Source organism: Mustela putorius, unplaced genomic scaffold, assembly GCF_011764305.1.
Source record: "Mustela putorius furo isolate JIRA1106 unplaced genomic scaffold, ASM1176430v1.1 tig00000430_pilon_pilon_pilon, whole genome shotgun sequence".
Taxonomy (NCBI): domain Eukaryota; kingdom Metazoa; phylum Chordata; class Mammalia; order Carnivora; family Mustelidae; genus Mustela; species Mustela putorius.
The window spans coordinates 22,346,651-22,372,773 of NW_025421377.1; the positions used below are offsets into that span (position 1 = coordinate 22,346,651).

The 26,123-nt window shown below is 39.8% G+C and overlaps 1 protein-coding gene across 8 annotated transcripts in view; it reads right to left on the reverse strand.

Moving 5' to 3' along the window:
• LOC101680631 (cytochrome c oxidase assembly protein COX18, mitochondrial) overlaps positions 1–26,123 on the reverse strand; it is an 80,103-nt gene that overhangs the window by 52,996 nt on the left and 984 nt on the right. For 5 of the 8 annotated variants that reach the window (XR_006606724.1, XR_006606723.1, XR_006606722.1 and 2 more), the window contains exons 2-5: positions 25,348–25,448; positions 23,123–23,286; positions 21,529–21,653; positions 19,271–19,378 (exon numbers count right to left, since the gene is read on the reverse strand). Coding sequence is in view for 4 of the 8 variants with exons in the window: in XM_013063420.2 (XP_012918874.1) it covers positions 19,271–19,378; positions 21,529–21,653; positions 23,123–23,286; positions 25,348–25,448 (498 nt within the window). In the remaining 4 variants the exon portion in view is untranslated. Of the gene's footprint in view, positions 1–15,301; positions 16,578–19,270; positions 19,379–21,528; positions 21,654–23,122; positions 23,287–25,347; positions 25,449–26,123 lie in introns of those variants that run through there. The other 3 variants (XM_004766295.3, XM_004766296.3, XM_013063421.2) reach the window with 3 other exon arrangements.

Consider the following 26,123-nt stretch of genomic DNA (forward strand, 5'->3'; position numbering starts at 1 on the left):
AGAACTATAAACAGAAGAAGAAAGACTCTGAAACATGGGCAGCTTCTGCCTTCAAAGTCATATGTAGGTGAAAGGCCACAAATGTATTGGCCTTGATGCACGATAGACTAGTGGCCTTCATCCGAGACTAAAGAATATTGAGAAATTTCATACCAACTGATCACTAGCAGCAGAAGCCAAAGAGAGTGCTAATTGGATCATAAGACTATAAATAGATAGAAACACACACACACACACACACACACACACACGTATGTACACATGAATTCCACAGAGCAGCTAAGGAGCATGATGGATTCATTCCTTCCTCAAACTCCATGCACGTGCTTCGGGTTGGACTTACTCCAACCCTGGCTCTGGGAGTGCACATAGCCCATATCTGAGTAGTGTACCATCCTTACAGTCCTACACCAAAGTTTGACCAGTTGGTTCAGGGATGGTCAATCATCAAAAGCTGTATTTGTTTCCTATCACTGTTATAAGAAATTACCACAAACTTAGTGACTTGGAAAAAGAGTTACTATTTTATAGTTCTGAAGATCGTTATCTATAATGGGTCCTCAGGTCTGTGTTCTTCTGGAGTTTCTAGGAGGCAGTGTGTTTGCTTGCCTTTCTCTGCATTCCTTGATTCATGGCCCCCTTCTTCTATCTTTAGAGCTAGTAGCAGACCTCCTGCCTCCCTCCTGTGACTAGGTCAGGCCCATCTGGATGTTCTAGGATGTTCACCCATCTTATGAGCCAAAACTTAATCGCACCTTCAAAGTTCCCTTTGCCATATAAGGTAGCGTATTCACAGGTTCTAGAAATTGGGACGTGGACATCTTTGGGAAGCCATTATTCCACCTACTTTGCAAGCCTATTAAAGTCTTCCCTGGCACATTTTCTTAAAGTGCAAAAAGCACTAACTGAAGAGATACCATGAGCCTAGAGCTACTAGTGGCCATATTTTCCACTTGAGACTCAAGAATCAGGCCAACCCAAGGGAAAGCAAAGTTGGAAGAAAAGGAAAATGGTCCTGAAGATATTGTTTAACCTCCCAGGACCACCCATGCCTGAAACCAACATTACCTATAGACTATAGCTACGTGAATATTCCCTTTTTGCAAAAGTTAGATTGAATTAGGCTGCTATCCATTATAATACAAAGAGGCCTTGTGATCAAACTAAGTAATGGAGAAGCAAGTGATCGATTAGAATTTATCCATCATCATTTATCAACCACTGAATCGGATATAAAATGTGTTAAAGAGAAATTACATTAGCAATATGAAGCCCCTCCACTTTTTAAGGAGTATCCTACAAAAAATTGCTTCATTAGAGAAAATTACTGACTTAAAAAAACATACTAATGATGTATTAATGCCAGAGTATCTGGATTTTGGGATCCTACAAAATTAAGATATATATAGAAATATGGCATGGGACAGATTGGCTAAAATAAATTAGATTAGTATTTCATGTTGGGAATTCAAAATGCTCTAACTGCTGAGCCAAGTGCTCAGTGATAGTGGTAGGGATGTTAGTGATGGTATTTGTGGTGACTGGTAGTAGCGGCATTTCTAAATTTAAGAAATGGGTCTTTTCCCAGAGGACTCATCCTATTGTTATGAGAGACACTGGGACCCTCAACCATTACCATATAACAATTCTTTCTTCCCACGGAAATAAAAGGAATTGGTAGATTGTGGATACTATTTCTTGTTTTTCAACAATATACTGCAAGGATGTGTATGTCCCTGCCAGAGGTACACATGCTATGAAGAAAATGAATATATAATGTTTGTAAAAATATTATGAAATAGCCTTCTTTTCAACTGCAAAACATCCTTGCTTTCCTTTATCTTAAAGATAGTGTAAGAGACCCTGAAGAACTCAGAAGTTTCTAGAGTCCTATAACTATTCTTCTCTACTCCCTCCTACCCAATGTCTTGGCACCTCACTGTTCTCCACTCCTCTTGATAAAATCCAAATTGCCCTGGGGTGCCTGGGTGGCTCAGTGGGTTGGGACCTCTGCCTTCAGCTCCCGTCCTGATTCCAGGGTCCAGGGATTAAGCTCTCTGCTTAGCAGGGAGCCTGCTTCTCCCTCTCTCTCTGCCTGCCTCTCTGCCTGCTTGTGATCTCTGTCAAATAAATAAATAAAATCTTTAAAAAAAAAATCCAAATTTCCCAAAACATGGCTACTCCTATTAGGAGAACATCTTTGCCTAGTTCTTGGAACTACCGAATTGTCAAGTGCCCCTTCCTGTAAACCTCAATAAAAGTTTGCGCCCGGTCTCCTCCCCACAAGTTAGAATGTTCTTCTTAGGCCCAGCATTTTTGAGTCAAGATTTATTCTAATTGTGCTCTGGGTAGTTTCTGTCTACGCAGACGGAGAGGGGGAAAACCTTTTCTCTTCAGTATACAGAGTAAGATAAGAATGTTTTGATTTAATATCTCCCCAGGTCCATTATTTCTTTCCAAAAGAAAGCAAGAAATTCTGAACACTTTCTTCCAGCAGCACACAAAGGACTGAACTGGTGGTGGCAGGTCTCACATCTGACCCTTCTGACCAACTGAACTGACACCATTTTAGACCTGTTTGAAGATACCTGTCTTGGGAAGAGGAGAGTACGCATTTAACATCTGAATGTACCTACAAATAAAAGAATGACTCTAAAGACTAATCAATATAAGTCTTATGGAAAGAAAATAAAATAAAGGTCTAGCTCAGAAAAAAAGTGTTAACTCTACTTTAGGTGGAAGAAAAACACTAAATCTTGAAGTTGTATCTCTTTTTGCAGCTGAGCTAGAGAGAGGGCCTGGGAACATAAATTCCATGGACATAATGGTATATCTAAACAATTTCATTCTATTTGGTAAGTCTTTGGAAGAAGAAAAGGAGACTTTAAGCAGCAGACCACCTCCAAGAGGCAATTTGAAACTTTCCCAATTGTCAATTATGCTATTTCCCTGTGAAGTATGTGGGACAGTGTGACCTCAGCCAAAGACAAACACAGTCCCTTATAAGACCTCTGTTCAAACAGTGGCCCTGTCCCATTCACTTTAGAGAGCTAGAGATAATATATTTGGGAGTTACAGGTGGGTTTTTTTTTTTTTTTCTTCTTCAAAAATTTGGATTTCTAATCTCTCTCTTTTGACTTGAGGTTACCTTTTCACGGGGTAGCCACCTTGTCTTCTCTCTCCTGATGGTCCCTGGTGGCCATGGGCAATGGAAGAAGAGTGGAGTCACTCTACCCTGGTCCTTCTAGGGGAGGAAGCCTGAAGGCAAGCATTCTGTGCGTAAATGGGGGAGCAAATGGACACTGAGCTCATGCAGGAAAGCCTCCCCAGGCCAAAGAGAAGTGACCGTTTTGCCTACAATGTGACTCCTGCAGCTAATACACTCATTCGAACATGTTACCCACCATAGTGGCATTCTGAGCTGATTTTAAATACCAAACCTATAGAATTTGTATCCATGGACCTTTTTCATAAAATCAGAGAGTAAAATCTGCATACATACTTTTGTTGGTGTCAGTCCCTACATGCAAGGAAGCCAAACTTCTAACAAAGGTTTTATAGGAGAAAATACCTTTGCTTTATTCTATGTGATTAAAGGAAAACTTGAGAGGTGGTTATAAGAAATGTCCTACTTAGCAGGGCTTTTTTTCAGGGGAGAGGGGTCTATTCCCTTTTATCCTCAGGGGAACCTAAATTCTAAGAATTTTAATAAAACTTCATCAACAATGTCAGCAACTCTGCATATAGAGCAAACATGAAAATGGAGTCCATGTGTGGGTTGCCATGCCTCTAAGGTGTCGCGGCCAGCGTGACAAATCGACCAGGAAAGGTGTGGGTAAGAGAGGATGATGAAAAGAAATTAAGAGACAAAGAGATGGGGGCAGGAGGAGCACTGAGGATGATGTCCAACAGTACTGATTTTATTTCACATCTTACAATCATTGATAAGGCAGATCAGAAAAGGAGGAGTAATACATCAGTATCTAGTCAGATGACCGCAGTTTCTTTAACAAGTTTACATTTACTACAAGCAAACTTCGCGATGCCAGGTAGTCACGGCTAAGTCACGGCTAGTCCACTTGTCTCATTAGCAAGACAATCAGTCAGGGAGTGGGTTATTATGGGAGGTATAGGAACAACAAGGACTAACTAAGAATTCATGACCCTGACCACATTATTCCCTTCTGTAGGGAGAGCGTGTGGGAAGTCACGTAGGCGAGCGCACGACACATAGCACAGACCCTTCCTCACTCAACTTTCCTGTCCTTGACCCCTTATCAAGATGTCCGGACTTTAAAGGAGACACAAGTCAGGGCCTGGTTTGATCCATGACTCCAACCATGCAGTAGCCTCCAACAATAAGGCCACTGGGAATTACCAGCTGCATGGCTGCCTCACCATTTTTGATCTTTGAGTGTGTGTCCTCCTTCCATTAAACAACGTTAGGGTAAATGACAAGGTATCAGAGATATTAAGCCAGGGGTGGGGCAGGAGAAATGAACATCTTATCCCTTGGGCACTGTGTTGTTGAGCACATCACTGAACTAGAGGCGACATCTGCCACTCGGGTGTAGCACCAGGTATGGCAAAACAGGTTATGGTATTTGTACATTCCAGACATAAAAACAACTGACCACTGTAAACTCATTGTATGCGTGGTAGAATGAAGCAATCTCCTTGAGATAGATGGCATCAGAGATCAAGGTCAGGATTATCTTGATAAGGCATTTTAATAACCTCCTGCCCAAAGAAGAGAACAAACCTTGCCTAAGGCACTGACATTAACATCCAACACAAAAACTGGAGGGATTACTTTGAATAAAAAAGCTGCCCTGCTCTCCCTACCACCATCACTGTAAGCAAAACAGTGGCTAAAGATTGAAAAAGGGAGACAGAGACGGAATGACTCCTGCTGATCATCCGCCACTGTGCTGTGGAAGCTAGAGAAGCCTGCTCGTGTCCGCAGATCTGAATCAAGAAGTTCTCGGACCTGAGGAACATGTGACTAAGCATTTTGAGATGGGAGGATCATCCTGGGTTATCACGGTGGTCAAATGCAATCACAAGAGTCCTCCTAAGAGGGAGGCAGGAAGGGGAGCGGGAAAGCAGATGCAACAATAGAGTGGACACAGAGAGGCAGGTCAGGAACCTTCAGAAGCTGGAAAACCTAAGAAACCAGATTCCTGACTACCGTCTCCAGAAGGAACACAGCCCTCTGGAACCCATTTCAGATCTCTAACCTCAAGAATTTGTCAGATAATAAATTTGTGTGGTTTTAAGTCACTAAGTTTATGGTAATGTGCCACAGCACCAATAAGAAAGTAATAAGTGGTTGCAATTTCAGATTTTGGAATTTTGGGCACGCTACGGGGGTAGAGACTGTGGGATCTCAGTCTCAGCTTCTTTTGCAAGATGGTGTTATTTTTGTCTTCTCTCTTCTTACGGAAACGTTCTCTGCCACCCTTGTCTTCTGTGCAACATCCTAGCTGTATAATGCCTGTGGGTTGGGGCTGCTGTGATAGCTGGTCCAGCATGAACCACTTACCCAACTGACTTGGTCTCTGCGTATTCATATTTTAAGAAGAGATTTGATGGTCCTACCTGTGCTCCACGAACAACCCAGATCCAGTTGTCTATGGCTTGCCAAGTACAAGTTGTCATCACCTGGTGAAAGCTACTCTATCTTCATGTCACAGTGGTAGATAATCCCGCACTCTCTAGAGGCAAGCGGTCACTCCCTTTCTATCTGCTCCCTTTTTCTAACAGTAGCCTCCTATTTGTTTATAGTGGTAGGGAGAGCAGGGCAGCTTTTTTATTTAGAATAATCCCCTCAATTTTTGTGTTGATGTTAATGTCAATGCCTTAGGCAGGTATGTGGACACAAACAGCTCATATTTCTGTGCTCTGAGCTCAAAGAAATCCCTCCCCTTGAGGGGCTTTCATCCCATCTTGTATGAAGACTAACTACAGGCAGGTTTCTGTTATCCTTGGAAGGAACAGAAATACTTATACAGATTAAGTCTCAGGTCCATCCCTGAGGATTTACCAGATTCTTATCCCCTAATCATTTAAATGTAGACATGTCTCCTAAACACATCTCAACCCATCCAAATGCCCTCAGTCCTAAACACATCTCAACCAATTCATACAACTAATCTGACCAGTGAGAATCCATTTTAAATAATCTATTGTCTGAGCAAAATGCCAATTTCATCAATTAAAACCCTGTGACACTGTGATGAAATAAATACATATTTGGTCTCCATCCATGGTTTCTGGCACAGAGCTTCTAAAATCACTGTAACTTCTTAAGTGAAAAGTGATAGAAGCATCTTTTGTTATATTTGGCCTTCTATGCTCCTGAAACAGCTCTTAAAGGAGCTGAGTTTTGTCATTCATAATAAAAAGGCCCTTTTGACCACACCTAAATGTATACTAATGAGGCAAGTCTTGCCCCCTTCTTGGGGCACCTGGGGAGCTCAGTGGGTTAAGTCTCTGCCTTAGGCTTAGGGCATGGTCCCAGGGTTCTGGAATTGAACCCCTCTTCCCCTCCACTGGGCGCTCTTTTCATCAGGGAGCCTGCTTCTTCCTCTGCCTATTGCCCTGCCTACTTGTACTTGTACTCTCTGTCAAATAAATAAAATCTTTAAAAAAAAAAAAAAATCTCCTCGATAATCACAGAATGGGGGCTGGTTGCCATGGGAACCAACTGGGTGAGCAGCAACTCAGAACTTTCAGCCCGACCCCTTGACCTCTCAGGAGGGCAGGGCTGTAGATTCAATCACCAATGAATGGCCAATGATTTAATCAATGATGCCGACATGATGATGCCTCCTACTGAGAATGGGAGCGCTGTGCACCCTGCCTGATACACTGCCATATCCATCTTTTCCTGAGTTTTATCCTCAGTGGATAATCATAAGGGCATTTCTTAGTTTTGTGAGCCATTTTACTTAGCATATTATCAAAGCCAAGGCAGAGTTGTGGGAACCCTCAGTTTGCAACCGAGTCAGACAGAAGTTGTGGGTAACCTGAAGATCCACTACCTGAGACTGGTGTCTGAGGAGGGGCAGTCGTCTGTGAGACTGACCCCTTAACCTGTGGGATCTGACGCTAACTCCAGGTTGTGGCAGAACTGAATTGAACTGTAGGTCCCCCAACTGGTATCCGCAGAGAACTGGAGAATTGCTTGTTGTGGGGAAAAATATACATATTTGGTGGCTAGAAGTGTTCTGAGGGTAGTATATAGAAGAACTTTCCATTAGCTGGAGTTTTTCTTTTAAACCCATTCTGCTATGATGAACTGTCCCATTTTAAACTTTCTATATTTCTGACGATTACTTTCTATAAGTTGGGAATACCATGATGCCCGGTAATGTCAACATATATTGTATACTTTCAACACAGTGGCAGTGTCACTGCATAATAAACACAATGTTTGCCATCTAATTCAATAACATAATTCACACTGTACTGTGCCTTAAATGCAGGACATCTGAAGTCCACTTTTCTTATTCTGACTGAATATGAACTGGTAAAAAAATAACAAAAAGTCACAGTAGGGCGGTAGGCAGAGCACTCTAAATGTGGAGTAAAAGCTGCATCACTGAAATAAGAGTGCGCCGAGCAGAGTAACAACCAGTCAGCTCTGCGGCAGAAGGGTGAAAGCCACAGAAATAGGTTAACAAATAAGCACAGCTGTGTTCCAATAAAACTCTATTTATAGGCACTGAGATACAAATTTTATATAATTTTTGTATATCACAAAACATTATTCTTTTGATTTTTTTCAAGTATTTAAAAACGTAAATACTATTCTTAGTTTTCAAGCTATACAAGAAAGGGCAGTGAGGTGCATTTAGCCCCAGTGTCATAATTTGAGGACACCGATTTGGACTATCATATGAATATCATACCCCAGACACAGGTTGAAGAAGAGTAAAATTTTCATTCCTCGTGGTAGTTTTGTTCTGTAAAGCCACTGGGAACACCAAATTCATTACTACCTTACTAAAGCAGGAGGCAAAGGAGGCTTGGACAAGTTGACCAAAGTAACGCCATTTTGGTTTTTAGGCTGACCTTTAACCTAAAAGTCGGCAGGTCATAAAAAGAGTCATGGGATTCAACTCATGAAAGACCACAAGACCCCACTCCCTCTGACAGCGAAAGTAATAAAAGCTGGACATTCTTAAAATTGCTCCCCATGGGTGATTCCATGACCTGAAGACAATGGAAAAACTGACCACCCCATGTAAGTGATAAACCCAAAGTTAAAGAATAAGCCCCTCCCTATCCAGTTAGCTAATTAAAAAACAAAAACCAGGGACGCCTGGGTGGCTCAGTTGGTTAAGCAGCTGCCTTCGGCTCAGGTCATGATCCCAGCGTCCTGGGATCGAGTCCCACATCGGGTTCCTTGCTCCGCAAGGAGCCTGCTTCTCCCTCTGACTCTGCCTTCCACTCTGTCTGCCTGTGCTTGCTCTCACTCTCTCTCTCTCTTACAAATAAATAAATAAAATCTTTAAAAAAAAAAAAAAAAAAAAAAAAAAAACAAAAACCAACTTATAAAACCCTTCATTAGAGGCAAAGGTTGGGGGGATTCCTCTTCCTTGCCTATGGGGACAGACCACTACTTTGTCTGTGAAGCAGCCCCTTTCTTACTTCTATACTTAATAAATCCTTGTCCCTTGCTCCAAGTGGCTTGCTCTTGAATTTTATTTTGTGCAAAGCCAAGAACCCTCTTGGAGAGGGGCCTGAGGCCCTCTCGGGGCCCTGCCCATCTGGCATAGATACTATTGTTCCTAGGGGAAACACAGGGTTAGGTTCCTGCAAGCCTGTGTCCGTAACATTTTCATCAACCAAACAAGACAAATTTTCTCCTATGTGTGTGCTTCTGCTTAAAGACATCTTATTTAATATATTTTGCTGTTTCATTAATACTGAACTCCTGGCCAACAGCCCTGTGACTCATGCTTGAATAAAGCTTATTTAACATACATATTCTCTCCCCAAACTTGTGTTTGGGGGCCATTTTAAACAGAGAAATCATCAATAAAAAGTATAACAATTAGAAAAATGTGGCAGTAAATAGACCACAAGAAAGATAATTATTTACAGTATGAGAACTGAAACAAAAAGGCAGACTGTCACCTTGTTTGATCTCAGCTGAGTGTGGGCACTGGACAGTGTGGGGGGTTTTTGTTGTTTTTTCAAGTAGACTCCATGCCCAATTTGGGGCTTGAACTTAGCACCCCGAGATCAAGGGTCACATGCCAGCCAGGTACCCCACCATTTGTATTTTTGCTGCTCTGAGCATGTATGTCTGCTAATACCAGAAAAATCACCATGAGATTATCACAAATACATTTTAGTGAGCAGATAAATTCACAAATATGAATCTGTGAATAATGTGGACCAACTGTATTTTAAAGTAAAATAACACATTATCAGGTGGGTGAGAGTTAAGGGTAAGGAACAAGATAATTCATTTCAAAATCTATACTTGGTTGCAACTGTAATTTATAATGGGAACCGTAGTTTTTATTTGGACCCCAAATAGCCCATTTATATTTGAAAACTCAAGCACAACTGAAGCTTTTATAATAAAACTTTATGGGAATTTCTTACCTGTAGCAACACGTATAATAAATTTTAAACAGCATGGAATATGAAGCTGTTAATTCTTTCATAGATACAGGATTTATATTTTTAATACTCCTTACCCTCAGCAGCAACCTTCACTCAAAGAAGAGCCAGGAAGCCTGAGGTTATAATTAGAAGAAATTCCTCAAACGATTTGTGCTATGATTGGGACACGGCAGAAATGCAGCTGCAATGAAAAGACTATGGTTAGGTATATTTCATAATTCATAGTTATAAGTTTCCCTGGAAAGCTACAATTTAGCCAGAAGACGAAAACCAGACCTAAATTAAATACAGTGCTGCCTTCCCAGCCAAGGCAAAACAAATGTAAATTGCCTTATCAGGGACACAAAGAGAAAGCAGCACACCTGTGCTGTTTTCTCAAAATGGAAAAGATAGAAATGGGCGCTTTCCAGGAGTCCTCTTTATCATGAAAATCTTGGCCCTCTGGAGTTAGCAGAGACTCTCCAAGACAGAAATTTCTTTTTGTTGCCTTAGATAGAATAACTCAGTAGCTATTTTCTTGGAGCACTTTTAGTTTTACTTCAGGTGTTTTTCCATTAACGCTTTTGTTCCCAAACACCCAGAACTCCTCATTTTAGTAAATGAAACCAGCAGTACAGGACTAGGTAATTAAAGGTAAGGCTACTTTGTAAAATTTACCAAAGTACAGGACGGTCAAGAAGGCAGTCAGTGGTAGAACACAAGGGGCCAGGCTTCTCTCTGCACCTATTCCTTTGGCATAGTTGTGTCAATATCGCCCTCATGTTCAAGTTAAAAGGAGCAAAGCAAAAAGTTACTGGGGTTTTGTTTTTTTTTTTCCTTTAAAGATTTTATTTGACGAAGATCACAATCAGGCAGAGAGGGAGGAAGGGAAGCAGGCTCCCTGCTGAGCAGAGAGCAAGATGCGGGGCTCGATCCCGGACCCCTGTGACCCCCATGGCCCCCATGGCCCGGGATAAATGACCTGAGCTGAAGGCAGAGGCTTCAACCCACTGAGCCACCCAGGCGCCCCACAAAAGTTACTGTTCTAAAAGCTAGGCAAGGCCTCTGTATGAACATACTTTCTTGATTCAGCTGATTCTTGGGGATTTTGTCACCATTCGTCAGCTGGTAACTTTTTCTTTCTCTTTCTCTTGTGGCCAAGTCTTGTGGTTCCTACAGATGGGAGTCAACCCAATGCTCTTATGCATTGCTCCTGAGACTGTGGAAGGCCTTCGGTGAAACAGATACGAAGGCTAGGCTTTCTGAGTGTGGGGGTGGAGACCTGTGGGGAAAGTGGACCCTCTGTGGGACCCATTTCTTTCTCAGGGGCAATCCCTGAAGCCATCTTAGAAGAAAAACTTGGGGAAAAAATGTATCTTCTGTATCTCCACTATGTGGCAGTATCATGAAATGATAAATATTTTTATCGTTCACATAAAAATATTTTTACTTAAAAATATTTTTAAAACTCCAACAAATACATGCAACAATATCCACCCCTTGGTAGCATAAGAAGCATGAATGAAGGGCGTTGTTACAGCATTCAAAGAAAACTAAGATACCTCATAGATATCACATATTTTACCTAACAATAAATTCTAAAATAACACTGCAATATTAATAAGAGCAACACAATTACTGAATAAAGTTAAACATTTTCTAATAATTCCTTTGCCTTTTAGACTATATTCTACCAACGATCCTCTAGTCACTTTGTTCACCAAATCACTCCCTCTCTGTGGCCGCATTGTCCTCATTTGATGAGGTTTCAGTTTGCTTTGTTTGTTGGCGTTCCAGCAGTGTGAAAGCTCTGACCAGGAGGTCAGGGAAGAGTCTCCTGTACTTTGAGATGATGTAAAATACTCAAAACAGCTCTATCTCTGGAATCTGGAAAACAATCTTATTTCACAATTACGTGATCTGCGTACATTTTTTAATGACTATGTAATTATAAATACATAATCCACATGCATACTTTCTGGCTGAATAAGCTAGTTCTTCACCTATTATTTAATTTCTATTTGTATTAAAATTAATGTACTTCTATATATTGTCACTATTTTTAAAAATTTGCTAAGTATTATCCTGATCTTTCAAGCTTTTTAAATTTAATTTGCTTTTTTCTAGACATGACATTATAAATCTTGTAATATTAAGATCCCTACACTAACTTAATGTTACATATTATCATACCATGGCTTACAGGTCTAAAGAATTCCCCCAATTAGATTAAGAGTACAGTTGCTGTGATGAGCGCTGAGAAATGAACAGAATTGTTGAATTACTATATTGTATGCCTGAAACAAAAAAAAATACTGTACATTAATTATACTGGAATTAAATTTTAAAAAAATATGTGGATACACAAACATCTTAAACAATAAAAGAATTATACAAGCATAAAATAATTTTACCATCATGAAAATACAAAACATGACAATAAAATAAAATAAAGGATTCCCCCAACTAGCATTAGCTTGATCCCAGTACTAGTTTTTCACGTTCTTAAAAGATTATGAGATACCTGGTAACTCTGTATTTCATACGATTAGCAAAGAATACATGCAAATTGTCTTTAAGGTTTGCTTGGAATGTTCATGGATGAAAAATTCATATATATGAATACATTAAAAATATATATGAATGCATAAATTCCTATTTTACTTGTTGAAACACGTACAGAAGTCCAAAATTTCAGAAGGTTTTATTATTGCACAAATTCAAAGGTCCCAAAGCTAAATCTTGATTTCCCAAAATTCAGTATTTAAAAACAATAATTAGAAAATCCCAATTATTACAACTTTAAAATATATTCTTAAGGTTCAAATAGAAAATTTTCTGTGGATTCCTATTACTTCCAGGTAATTCGTGTCCTGGTAGAATCCACTCACAGAAGAGGCGAGCATCAATGATGACCTATTGTAACTAGTCTCGTGTTTTATGTCATATTGGCACATTTAGCTTTAACACAGAAACCTAAATTCTTGCATGGACTCATTGGTCATACCTGAAATCTTAAATTTTGCGTTCTGTGGTAACTTCATTTATCATCCAGGGAAAAAACAAAGGACATTCTTTGTGTTTAGGATCTGAGTTACTACTGCTTTGAGGGCTTAATCTGGTATTAAAGCAATTTAAAAGGTGATTCTCACAAAAAAGAGAGATTCCTGGAATCCTCAGAGGAGGAGCCTGTGAAGACACATGGGTTAATTAAGCATAGGTACAAAACTGAGAAATTACTGAAGTTTATTTGGGCCCTCATTTTTTCCACTTTCCCCCAGAAACAATTTCCCCACTATGGTCTAGAACTGGCTGTATCTCTTCTGAGATGTGAGGGTTTGGTTTTTAGTTCTTGAGTGCTTCTGAAGGTACCTTAGAAAGGCTTGCTCTCTTCTCTGAGAGGTTTTGAAACCTCTCTGGGGTTATCCGTGAAGGTGGCAATCAAGGATTTTGCTTTTAAGTAAGCTTCATTTTCCCACCTATGACATCTGGCCAGAGAGGGCTGCTCAGGTGTTCTCTCACAAGGGTTCTAGGGAAAACTTGGGTTGTTTGGCTATGCCAGCTCCATCTCTTAACATACATTTGAGCTCTAGTATCATTACAGAGTATAAATTGATCCAGGAATGAGTCTCTTTTCCTAACTCTTGGGCTGAGACACAGATATAAAAAAGTGAATCTGGCCTAGAGACAAAAATAAGGCCCACATGGAGTTAAAAAAATAAACAAATAAAATAAAAAAGACTCCCTTTCAGAGAGGAGGAAGACAGACAAATAGACTATGGTCTCCATCTGAAATTAAAAAAAGGACTTCCTGAACTCTGCAGGGTCCAGGACTGAGCTCTGCCAGTCCCTCAGCAGCGGAGGAGAGAAGCATCCAAGGGATCTTTACAGTGTGTGTGTCCTCTTGTTCCCATCCAATACCCACCTCCCCGGCTCTTAGGCTCTGGAAGTGCTCCTATGACAAAATGCTGGGGAAGTAAGATCAGAGACCACAGACCTGGGAGTTTTCAGAAACATGACTTGCTATTTACTAAAAAATCTGCCTGGAGAAAGGAGAGCAATATTTACCAGCTTGAAGTCAGGTGACTGATTCACCTCAGTTCTAATGTACCAGTTCTCTTTATTCAGGAGTATTCACAGATCCCAGCCACCTTCAACCCAAGCAGAAATTATTTTGAGATCTGGGAAGAAGGATCTTGTATTTTCAAAGAAATTTGCATCTATTTTCAAAGCAATTCGAAAGGCCTGAAAACAGGAGAGCATTAGGAAACAAAGTAAATCATCCTTTGGAAAAAGATGTTGAAAGTACATTCAGAAATCGAGGGGAATCCAAGTAAACAAGGTAAAAGCACACTCATGAAAAGGAGATGTACTGGAAAAGGAAGTCACAGCAGTCCTTTATTTCTTACTTTCAGAAAGTGACACACTTATTTTCAGAAAGTCTGAGGAAGATGGGGGAAGAGAGCTGATTTCCTCCAACTCACTGTGAGAAAAATACATGACTCAGTACCCAATGATACACATGGCGAGACTCAACTTGTTCCAGAGATAGCCACAATTTTTCTCAAATTATCTTTTCTCTTTTGCTATAATACAACCAGCACAGACATTTCTGCCTCTGCTTCCCTGATTGTACATGTTCCAAAAGGTCAATTCTTGTTATCTGAGGTAGTTATATTCTATAAAATTACCACAAACACTGAATTCATCAACACTAAACCACTGCTCCCAGAGAATTTACAGAGTTACATTCCTATGAGCCTCTTGTCAAATTTTCAACAACCCATCAATACAAAATATTGTTGATTCATTAATGGTAAACTCATGGCCAAACAGCATCATAATTTGTGCCTGAATGAAGTTTATTTTATGTATATTACTTTCTCCTTAAGGAACATCACAGGATTCTTTTGCCTAGGAAAACTAGACAGCACTTCAGATGACAACAGTTGGAGGCCATTTTAAATAGTGAAATCACCAACAAAAAGCACAAGAATGAGAAAAAAACATGGCACTAGACCATGAAAAGGACACTTGGTTATTATACAGTCGGAGAGCTGAAACAAGAAGACACAGTGTTGCCCCATTTGACCTATCTGGGAATATGTACTTTGAATGACTCAGATTTTTTGCCGCTCTATGTTTATTCAAGAATAACATCAAAAGCACTATATTGATTTGGGGCTTACGCAAAAATTTTAGTGTGTAGGCAAACCAGCAAATACAAAGTTTGTGAATAATGAGGAATGGTTGTACATAAGTTTCAATTCCTTCACTGTGATTAGAAAGATAGTTACTTCAATAGGGCAGTCATGACTAGGACTGGGAAGTCAGGAAACGAGAACCAGGTCCCAACTGCAATCTCTAAATTTTTGGTGAGGTGACAACCAAACAGCTAAGATTTAACAGATATTATTAAATGACTTTAAAACATTAAAAGACATTAAAAATGACTGATTAGGGTGCCTGGGTGGCTCAGTGGGTTAAGTCTCTGCCTTAGGCCCAGGTCATGATCTCAGGGTCCTGGGTTCGAGCCCGGCATCAGGCTCTTTGCTTGGCAGGAAGCCTGCTTCCCCCTCTTTCTCTGCCTGCCTCTGCCTACTTGTGATTTCTCTCTCTGTCAAATAAATAAATAAAAATTAAAAATATTTTCAAAAAAGAGAGACTGATTAATTCTGCTTTGGTTTTTGCTTTATTGTTAAACATGAGATGGGATACAGGGCCTCTCAAAATGAGGTTCATATTCTAACTCAATGACAACTTATAATTTATAATATTTTCAGATGCCTGTCAAATTTATTCAGAAATATCCCAACTGCAGTAGTTTTATCATCCTTTCAGATCAAACAAGCAAAAAACTGGATCCACAATTTATATTACCTATTAATTTTTCCATCTACTATAGTCTAAGCCCATTAGAATTCTCAAACCCTCCAAATAAAGCTTATAAAATCACCTCCGTGACAGATGGCTGACTTTCAGGTTTTCTTCCTTGGACTAAACAAACTTAACATTTAAGATTTTCTACTCTGGGCTCTAGCAGTACTTAGTGCTATACTCTAGTCCACTCTTCTTAAGATATAGAAAAAGGAATGTACCCTTCTTACATTCTTTCAGAGCAGGGTTGAAAGGCAACATCACCTGCCATATTAGGTACTTTCTTATAAGGACTCCTCTATTGCATGAATCTGAAGTCCATTTTTTTTTAGGAGTCACACATTAACTCTTCATCATTGTGTGTTCCATTAGAGTAAGAGTAAGATTTCTCAACCAGGAATTACCAGAAAGCCTCAGGGCGGGAGAAGAGAGGCTCATCAATGAAGGCCTCATGTTCTGAGTCCCAGGAGTTTTCTGAAAAGAAAACCATAGCCTTAGCAGATAAGCAAATGGGTCTATGATCCTCCACACCTCCAAAATCTTAAGAATCACCTCACTGTATTCTCTTTATAAAAGCTTTAATGTATGAGATTAGTTAGTGTAATCGGACATCATTCAGTATCTAATCCGGTCTTCCAAAGTTCTGGCCCCTCTAACAAGTTATAATTTTATAAGGTACTTTGATTCTACTTTTGTATTTTTAGGATACAACCAAACATACATTTCTAGCATTTAAAGGATTTTTGGTATTGTCAAATATATTTGGATTATATCTTAACCCACAGTACTTCACACAATTCACGGTTTTAAATAAAGACAAATTAAATCACATCTGAATTTGTAAACGTAAATATACTGTGATAGTGACACTTGCAATTTTTTCAAAATTAATGGAAAGCACGTCATTTTCTTGAAATGAACTTGGTGTAAAAGGCAGCCAAGAGGTCCTTATAAGGGGTGTCTGAATCGGACTTGGTCAACGGTATCCGGCAAAGGCGACGAAACCTGGGAGAGCGCAGCAGCAAGTTCTGCGAAAGGCCCAGGAGGCTGGAGCAGAGCCAGTACAGCACGATCGACTAGAAAAAGAAAGCGCGTGAATGTCAGCACCTCTCAACTCGCCAAGGGCACCGATGTCCACACACTGGCACGCAGGACAGGAGAAAATGACAATGTGGGGAAGCAGCCGTGGGCCAGGACGGCACGGGACTGTGGCAGCTACCGGATACCTGTGATGATTCTGATAGGTAGAAAGAAGGCTGAAAGGGCGAAAAAGTGAAAAGAAAGCAGCAGGAGAGCTTTTCACAATAGGAAAGCCGAGGACAGACAGCAGCGCTCGGGCAGAGGCTCGAGAGAGATCTCCCCTCTCCTCTTCGGCAAGAAAGCACCCTTTTCCCACACCAAGAGTCCTGACAAGCTGCTATACTGGAGGTAGGGCACTGGGGGCACAGCCATTTAGGCTCCCTAGACCCCACTGTTCTCCACACAGTGGTTTATCACCCCCGAATTTCCCAGTAATTGGTTTCTTAGTCGGGAAGGCATTCCCTTTGCCTTTTTCAGAGACAGTCTCAACATTATCTTCAACTTCTTTTGTATTCCCATTCAGAGTGATTTATTTAGGTTACTGAGGACATTCTGGAGCCTCTCAAGATCCTCCCATACCTGCATGTGTTGCCAACTTTTCTCTGGCATCAGAATGTGATCAGGCCCCAGAGGCAGGAGCCTGGGGTGGGTGAGTCCAGGTCCTGGAGCTGAACTGCCTGAATGGGAATCCCATTTATTTGACTGGAGGGAAGTTATTTTCCTTCTGCTTCAGTCTCCTCATCTATAAAATGGTGATTGAACTATCCCCGCCTCAGAAGGCTGCTGTGAGGAAAAAGGGAGGTAACTCACACAGACAGGTCAGAACAGAAGGTGGCCCATATTAAAGACTTGCATTTGTTCCAAAGCAAATTTTGGGGGGCAGAAGGTACCACAGCCTCAAAGCAGATTAGCATATCAGTTACAGGCAGGAGCCAAACCCTCTGGATGTGCCTGAGATACCTGCGTGATATTAAGCATCAGGTAATGGATGAGTTGACCTTGAGTGAGCTTCTTACCCTCCCTGTGTCTCAGTGTCCTAAACACTAAAGTGGAAATTGTAATAGCACCTATTTCAGTGCCCACTGGATGAATTAAATGAGCTATTACATGTAAACCTTTTAAAATAGTGCCTGACACAAAGTCAATATTGAATGAGGATTAACCAATATCATCCTCATCATCTGACTTATCCCGTATGCAAAAAGTACTCTGAAACCAACTATGGTAAACTACAAACTGCCTACTAAGAATCCTTCTTCTTTCTTAGTAATAAAATTCTCATTTTAAGCTGGGTATACTGCTATCAAAAAAAAAAAAAAAAAAGACTAATTCTCAGTATCTTCTGCAACCGGCTGTGGCCCAAATAACTAGGATGTGAGCACGAGTGTTTGGTGTGACATCTGGCAAGGCTCTTTAAAGGGGCTAATGGCACTTGAAGCTCCCTTTCACCATTCCAGCAAGATGAGCTCCAGCAGCCATCGTGACCAGCTGTGGCCTCGAGGACAGGAAAGACCGGCTGTGGATGGTGGAGCGGAATGAAAGGGGCAGTCCGCTTCCTCACATGTCTTCATGCAGCTGCTACATCAGTTCTACACTAAACTGCCAAACTCTGAATTTCCTGTATTTGGGGGAATAAACTTTGACGTATTTCAGACACTACTTTTGAGATCTCTGGTACTCACTTTAAACCCAATCCCTCACTGAAAATTCACTGCTCCTATTTTATCTGCTCAGGCAGTTTCCTCAGTTACCACTGGTATGATTTCTCCCCAGACATGCAGTGAACCTGTACTGTTCCTTCTTCACAGGGTATTTTACAGCAATATTACTGTTACATGGAAAGTACTATAATAAGCACTTGATGCTATTTTATTAGTTCTCACAGACATTATGAGGTCTCCTTTAGAAATGCGGAAACTTACTTATTTTACACAGGATTAGTGGCAGTATTATGTTCAAGGGACAGTTTCAAAAATATATTTTTGATGCTGAAAATGCACTGTTGCAGATTCCCAAGACAACGAAGTACTTTGATATATGCTGACAGAGCACTAACTATCCCCGACAAATGAATTCTACTTCATGGTCTATGTCTGGCCCTGAGAAAAGACAGATATAATACCTAAGACAGCTTTTGCCCTCTTTGCACTAAGTATCATTGGGAAATAAGCAAAAGGCTAAAAATATGAAATAACTGCAAACCTCAGTATTTTTTTTTCTAATTCTACCAAAGTATAATGACATACAAATGGGGGCAGGTGTACTTACCTCACTGCATTGTTATGAGGTTAAACAAGATTACATACGAACCCGTATGGACTTGGCACAACGTTTTGTTTCTTTTTTAAGAGCTAAATTCCTTGGCCCAGTCTATGCAGACAGTAAGAATTCAATATTTCAACTAACCAAACAGAACAAATACTATGTTTACAGTGCCATGCAAGATGAAAAAAAGAAAGGAAGAAAGAAAAAGGAGACGAGTTAACTCACATTCACACAAAGGAAGATTATCTAAGCCCAAGAAATACCAAGTGTCACTTGGTAATAGTAACTACTACAGAAACTCGTAGACCAGGAAGGGATTTAGCAGTCAAAGGCAGCTCAACAGAAGACACAGAGACCTAGCCAGTCTACGTTAAGCACAGAGAGGACTGAGCACATGCTACACACAGTGTGGCTGCTTACTCACCGAAGGTACCGTTGCGGCAACTGGAATCATCAACAACGATACCGCACGAACGAAGTACGTAACATATGTCTGAAAACGAGACATTCCTATTTTTTGCAGAGCAAAAATCTGAGAGGGTAGAATAATAAATATACACAACAATTATTAAGCATATTAAATTAGACAAGCTTTAAAATACAATTTGATTTTTGCCTGGCCTCCACCTATATCTTAATAGAAGCAAAAAAAACACTAAAACACTGATAAATGTATATAGCTGACCAACTATGTTTCTGGAAAACTTAATAATTAGGCAGATTAAAGGGAGCTTTAATCAATAACAGTAAAGAAGATTCAGCTATATTAAACAGTATCATAGCATAATTTTTACAAATCGATGTTTATGAAAAATTGTAAGACTGAAAATCCTTTCAAGATAGGTGCTATGTATGAACCGCTACCCTTGTTTTAGTATTTAAACACAGTGCCTGGCATAAAGAAGGATCACAATAGGTATCTCAAAGGTTTGTGATATGGCTGTATGGAATGAAGGTTAGAACCAGGTTAGGAAAAGCAGTTATGACTCATAAATAACTTATTTAAGAGACAGAACAATGAAATGATTATGAGCACAGACTCCAGATCCAAACGACCTAGATTTGCATGGCAGCTCTACATTTAACAGTTATGTGGCTTTGTATAAGTTACTTAAGCCTTCTGTGCTTCGCTTTCTCCATCTTAAAATGGGGATAATATTAATACCTGTATCACAGAATTATTCTAATTAAATGGGTTAATTCATGTAAACTGTTTACAATACTGCCTGGCACATGATGTATATTATGTAAGAATAAGTTGTTTTGGTTTTCTTAAGATTTTATTTACTCGTTTATCAAAGACAGAGAGTGAGCACTCACATAAGTAGGAGGAGTGGCAGAGGGAGAAGCAGACTGCCTGACAAGCAAGAAGCCTGGTGCGGGACTGGGTCCCAGGACCCCAGGATCATGACCTGAGCCAAAGGCAGAGGCTTTCCCTTTTTCTCCCGCACCCCTTCCCCGCAAAGGCAGATGCTTAACCGACTAAGCCACTCAGGCGTCCCAAGAATAAGTTTTTTTAAACTTTTGTACACTGGGTTGTTAGCTGGCAAAAGGAAAGGCTTGAGGATTGACATTAATTCACTGTGACCTTGTGTTTATCATCTTCTTCATTCTAATAAATATTCACTAAGTACCAACCACATTCAATTGTGCTAGGTGACCCTAGGGAAACATACTAGGACGACACATGGAGTCTTTCCTCAAGAAACCCTAGCCCAAAACATTAGAGTATCCTCTTCATTCTTCTCATTTGAAAGAAAAAAAAAAAAAAAAGAGGTTTGGGGCACTTAAGTATCTCAGATAGCTAGAGTCCGTCTTCGGCTTAGATCATGGTCTCAGGGTTCTGGGACTGAGCCCCATATCAGGCTCCCTGCTCAGTGGGGAGTCTGCTTCTCCTTCTCCCTCTGCCACTCCCCCTGCTGGTGCTCTCTCTCTAAAAAAAAAAAAAAACAAAAAAAACCCCTTAACATAAATAAATAAATAAATAAATAAATAAGGGTGTATTCAATTTCCCAGAGACCAGTGATGGATCTTTGAGACGAAGTTCTAGGGATCATTTCTAAGGTTTCTTCCAGTTCAAAGTCTTTGTTCAACTCCATTAAGAACAGGTCCTTATACAATTAAAGGCTTGCTTCCACTAAACTGCTGAGTAACATAGCACAGGATAATGGCAAGACATAGTTGACAGATCATATTTTATATGTATATGTTTTTCTATTTCATCACTTAAAGAAGTATTGATTTTTCTAGAGTCATACAGCTAAAAAAAAAAAAAAAGACAGACACTATGTTTCCAACTTGCAAATTTACATTTTAAACAAATACACAAAATACCAATCTACTGTGAGAATAAAACCATACTGATTAACCATTTTAATTACTGTCTTCACCAAAAACAAGTCAAAAAATTATGTGTATTAAATTCATATAATTGTAAAGAGACTTTAGAAGTGTTCTAACTAAACTCTTCCATTTCAATTATGAGCATTCTGCTCCCAGAGAGGTTAAGGAACTGGCCTAACACTTGCCAATGGCTGATCTATGACCAGAAACCAAGGCCTCTCAATTCTAGCTCAGAGCCAGAATATCACTACCAACTCAAACATTTATATTTGATCTTGGGACAGCATCAAAAATCCCAACAATTTAAATGGCACACAAATCTCATTTAAAACCACTGACCTCCACTATTAATAAATTGATGATACCAACAGAAATAGGCAGAATCCAAGTAGAATCCAATGCAGTGAGATCAGGAAACCACAGGATTCCATCAGCAGCTAACTGTTCCTGAACAGAAAAACCTGCTAAGACAGTTTTATAAATAAAACATAGAAAGAAATATACAACACATAAGTAGTCTAATTCAAATAAGATATCCTTCATACTAAAGACTTGCATTGGTTTCATTCACTTTTATTCCACGACATAAATTAGCCCTTCCTGCACTGAGAAAGTAGCAGCTCTCTGTCGCAAACAGCTGTAGGAGCACAAAGATACATAGCAGTACTCTTTTCTAACTTATATTTATATAATTGTCCACAGGCTACTTTCTTTCAAATCTGTTCAGGTATTTTCTGGTTAGAAATGCCTTTAAGAAATGCTTTAGTTTATAGTTTTGTTTTTTTGTTTTTAAACAGATTTTATTTATTTATTTGACAGAAAGAGAGACAGCGAGAGAGGAAACACAAGCAGGGAGAGTGGGACAGGGAGGAGCAGGCTTCCTGCCAAGCAGGGAGCCCTATGTGGGGCTCGATCCAGGGCCCTGGGATCAAGACCTGAGCCAAAGGCAGATACTTAACGACTGAGCCACCCAGATGCCCCCAGTTTATAGTTTCTTAATAAATGTTTACATTTATAACTGTTAATGCTTTTCTGGTCCCTTAATTTTATAAATGGAAAAAATTCTTGGCCAGGAAACTGAATCATGGAATTGTAACACTAATTTTATTAGGACTTCCATGAAGAACTATAGTTGACCATTAAACAGTTCAGGGCTGGGCCCTCCGACAGCTGAAACTCTCTGTATGGGGCACATGGCTGGCTCAGTGGCAGAGCAGGTGACTCTCGATCTCAGGATTCTGAGTCTGAGCCCCACACTGGGTGCAAGACTACTTAAAAATAAAATTGTAAAAAAAAAAAAATCTGTGTATAACTTTTGACTCTCCAAGAACTACAGAAAGCCTATTATTGTCTGGAAGACTTACCAATAGCATTTATATGCTTTAAATATCATATACTGTATTCTTACAATAAAACTAAAGAAAAGAAAATGTTATTAAGAAAATTATTATGAGAAATACTTGGGAGGCTCAGTCGGTTAAGTGTTCAACTCTCGATTTCAGCTCAGGTCATGATCTCAGGGTTGTGAGATCCGGCCCTGTGTGGGGCTCTGCGCTCAGTGGGGAGTCTGCGTAAGATTCTCTCTCCCTCTGCCCCATTCCCTGCTCTCTCTCTAATTTAAAAAAAAATTCATGATGAAAAGAAAATATATTTACAGTGCAGGACTGTAAAAAACATATCTATAAGTGGACCTGCCCGATTCAAACCTGTATTGTTCAAGGGTCAACTGTATTACTGTTGTCCTTCCTAGATTCACGTCTTCTCAACATGGCTAGTTTGCTTACAGTTAATATTTTAAAATACCCTTATAAGAAAGATGGTAAAAATATTCTAATTATGAAAAACACAGTCCCCCCCCCCTTTTTTCCCCTTTAGCGTACAATGACAATGTTAGAGGACGTATTTGGGGGAAACAGACTGCTGTAATAACTACCTTCTGAATGTGTGGCCCCGGTGCTAAAATTCCGCAGAGCAACAGACATGAAGATCCACATTGGAAACTGAATCCAGACCAATACGGTGGCTTTGAACGGGTGGCAGTTATCCCGAACATACAGTTCTGAAACAAGCCTCCGCATATTCTTTAGATAAGTGAGCCTGGTTTGAGAGAAGAGGGGAAAGAGGGAAAGGAGAAAATATTCATACCCGCAGCACAATATTCACACCGACAGCACAATATTCATACCCACAGCACAAACACACCCAGGTCAGAGTTATTAGCTAAAGTTTTGTGTGGGATTTTTAGTGGTCATACACTATACTAAGGGATTGCCTAACAAGAGGCAAAAAAGCCTTTTAATGAAAGTTCTCTAGCAAGGTACACAAATTACATAATACTTTGATAAATTTGACATCATCGAATTAGAAGCTTTGGCTCTGGTGGTCTTTGGCCAATTAGGTTTTAACACGTGAAATTTTACTACTGGCGTGGTCTGACCAGTCTGTATGACAAATTCTAAAGGTGAAAGCACATTTAACTCAAATCCCTCCATTGCAGCCAAGCTCAATTACTTGATCCCTGAATATACCTTTTGTAGCAATGTGATTTTGTAATATATATGCTCTTGACCTATCAAAATGGTTTCCATTCAGCCAACTCTTTTAAGAAGATTTTTAAAATCTGTTTCTCTGTTAACCTTATTCGTTATTCCTGTTTTTAAATCCCACTTTCTATAGTCTCCTCGAAGATCAAGTGTTGGGTCTTCACCTCTCAGTCTCCTGTAGCATGTTTTGTACAATGCAGACATCCAAGGGGCCTGAAGCTAATCCACTAGAATTATAGTGTATTACTGCATTAAGACAGTACACGGACATTCCAGGCTTTATAATCTAGACTCTGCCGACTATTCCAATTTTATCTCTTGCTACTCTTCTACAGAAACCTGCATATTCTGGTGCCTACATGCACAGGCTATCCAATAAATCAAACTTCTACATCAGCACGTTTTGGAAGTCATTACGTCATCTGTGTAGACAGTCCACCTGGCTAACTCTGTTTTAGCCTTCAAGACTCAGTTCATCGAAAATGCAAGAAACTCTCGGATGTGTCTTCCTAGACAGTCATCTATCTGTGCAAAGATGTGTCTGGAAAATCATCCTGCCAATGCTACATAAACAAGGTACCAGTCTCACCAGGCTGCGCTTATGATTCAGATGAGCAGCTTGCTAATCTGGTCTTCTGGCCTGGAGTTATCACTCTTAGATTTCTCTGGTCAGTAAAACTTCAAAACTGTTAAGTTTGTCAACTTTCTATTTTATCAAATAAAGATATTAAACTACCATAATGTTTTTTTAAATGTCAGATCTTTCTAACACTAACTAGAGGAGCAATTTCACACTGAAGTGAGCTGGCAAATTTATACACGTATAGGTAAAAATATACAGATAACCATATATACATTACATATATATACAATGTAATGCCCTTATTTTTCTCATTGCTGTGAACTGGTGAACTTGGTCACAGCCTAGTAAGGATTATAATTTGACTAAGTACTAACTTGGGCTGGTGAAAGCAGGACTTACAAGTTCCCAGGGGATAACGACAGGCACAGGACTGCAGCATGCACAGCCAAGCACCTTCTAAGCGCTTTCTAAGAGCCCAGGTAGACAACTACACAGGGTAACCACAGCAGATAGACAGCACCTTGGCTATCTAATTTCTTCTACCAGAGCATTCACACTTTCTACCTCCCCCTTTTTGTGGGCTGCTATAGCATTCTTTCCAAAATGGTCAAGTGTGTAAATAATCTGTATCATTTGCCGACTGAAATCCCAACAGACTAGCATAATATATCCATCCGTGAAGCCTTCCCTGACTTTCCACTATGACTGAACTCCTTGTTCACAACCCTTTCCATAGCACTTAATTTAATCATTATTTGATTACGGGTCTTCCTCAGGAGGCTGGAGTTCCTCATAAAGGAACTTGCTCTGTTTCTCCATTTCTTGCTTTCACTATACAAAACTCATACCACATAAACTTCTTAAAATATTAAGGAGTGAAAGGACTACTTTGCTGCTAAAGCTACAGAACACCCAACCCTAGAATTAATATAATCATTTACGCAGCATGTATATATATACACGTATAGACACACACACACACACACACACACACACACACATATATGGTCTATATTCATAGAATTAGCTTACCTGGCAACTCTTTTGGACCACCGCAACTGATTTGCACGAACCGCAACTTCTTGGTTAAGATGCCTTGCAATGCTTTTTATTTCTGGCTGTAAATTTTCCACCTAGCTAAAGAAAAAGTAGAATTCGTTATGAGCACATAAAGGATCTTTATTCATAACTACTCAGATTTTACTCTCTATTCTTTTCACTGAAAAATGTGGTTTACTGATTATTTCAAGAAAATTAAGCCTAAGGATAAGGTGTCAAATTTGCTTAAGATATCCTCAGTTACAACCAAATTCAAAGTCCAGCTTATACTCTTAGCTATGTGATCCTGGGCAAGTTGCTTAAGCTCTAAAACTGTTTCCTCATATATAAAATGTTTAACAGCACCTACCTCAGAGTTATTATAAGGATTAGATAAGAACTGAACCCTATACTTTAATGTTTCATATTGGACTTCTGAGTAATGATACGGAAAAAAAGTCGTCAATTAAGTCTTGAATATGCTCTGTGACAGCCAGTCACAAAAAGTTTGCCTTAATTTATGCTCTGTGTTAACTGTTTCTGTAAAATACCCCACTGCCTTAATGGTGCTGATGATTCCCTTTGCTTATGGGTTCCACCTCCATCCGCAATAATTTGAAAACATGAAAACCATGATTCATGAAGTCTTACATTTGGATAATACTTTGCTTTCAGAGCACTTCCAGCCACATTATCTGACTTGATTTCATAACATGGTGAAGTAGACCACGAAGCTACTACTATCCCGATTCCACAGGAGAGAGAGAAGC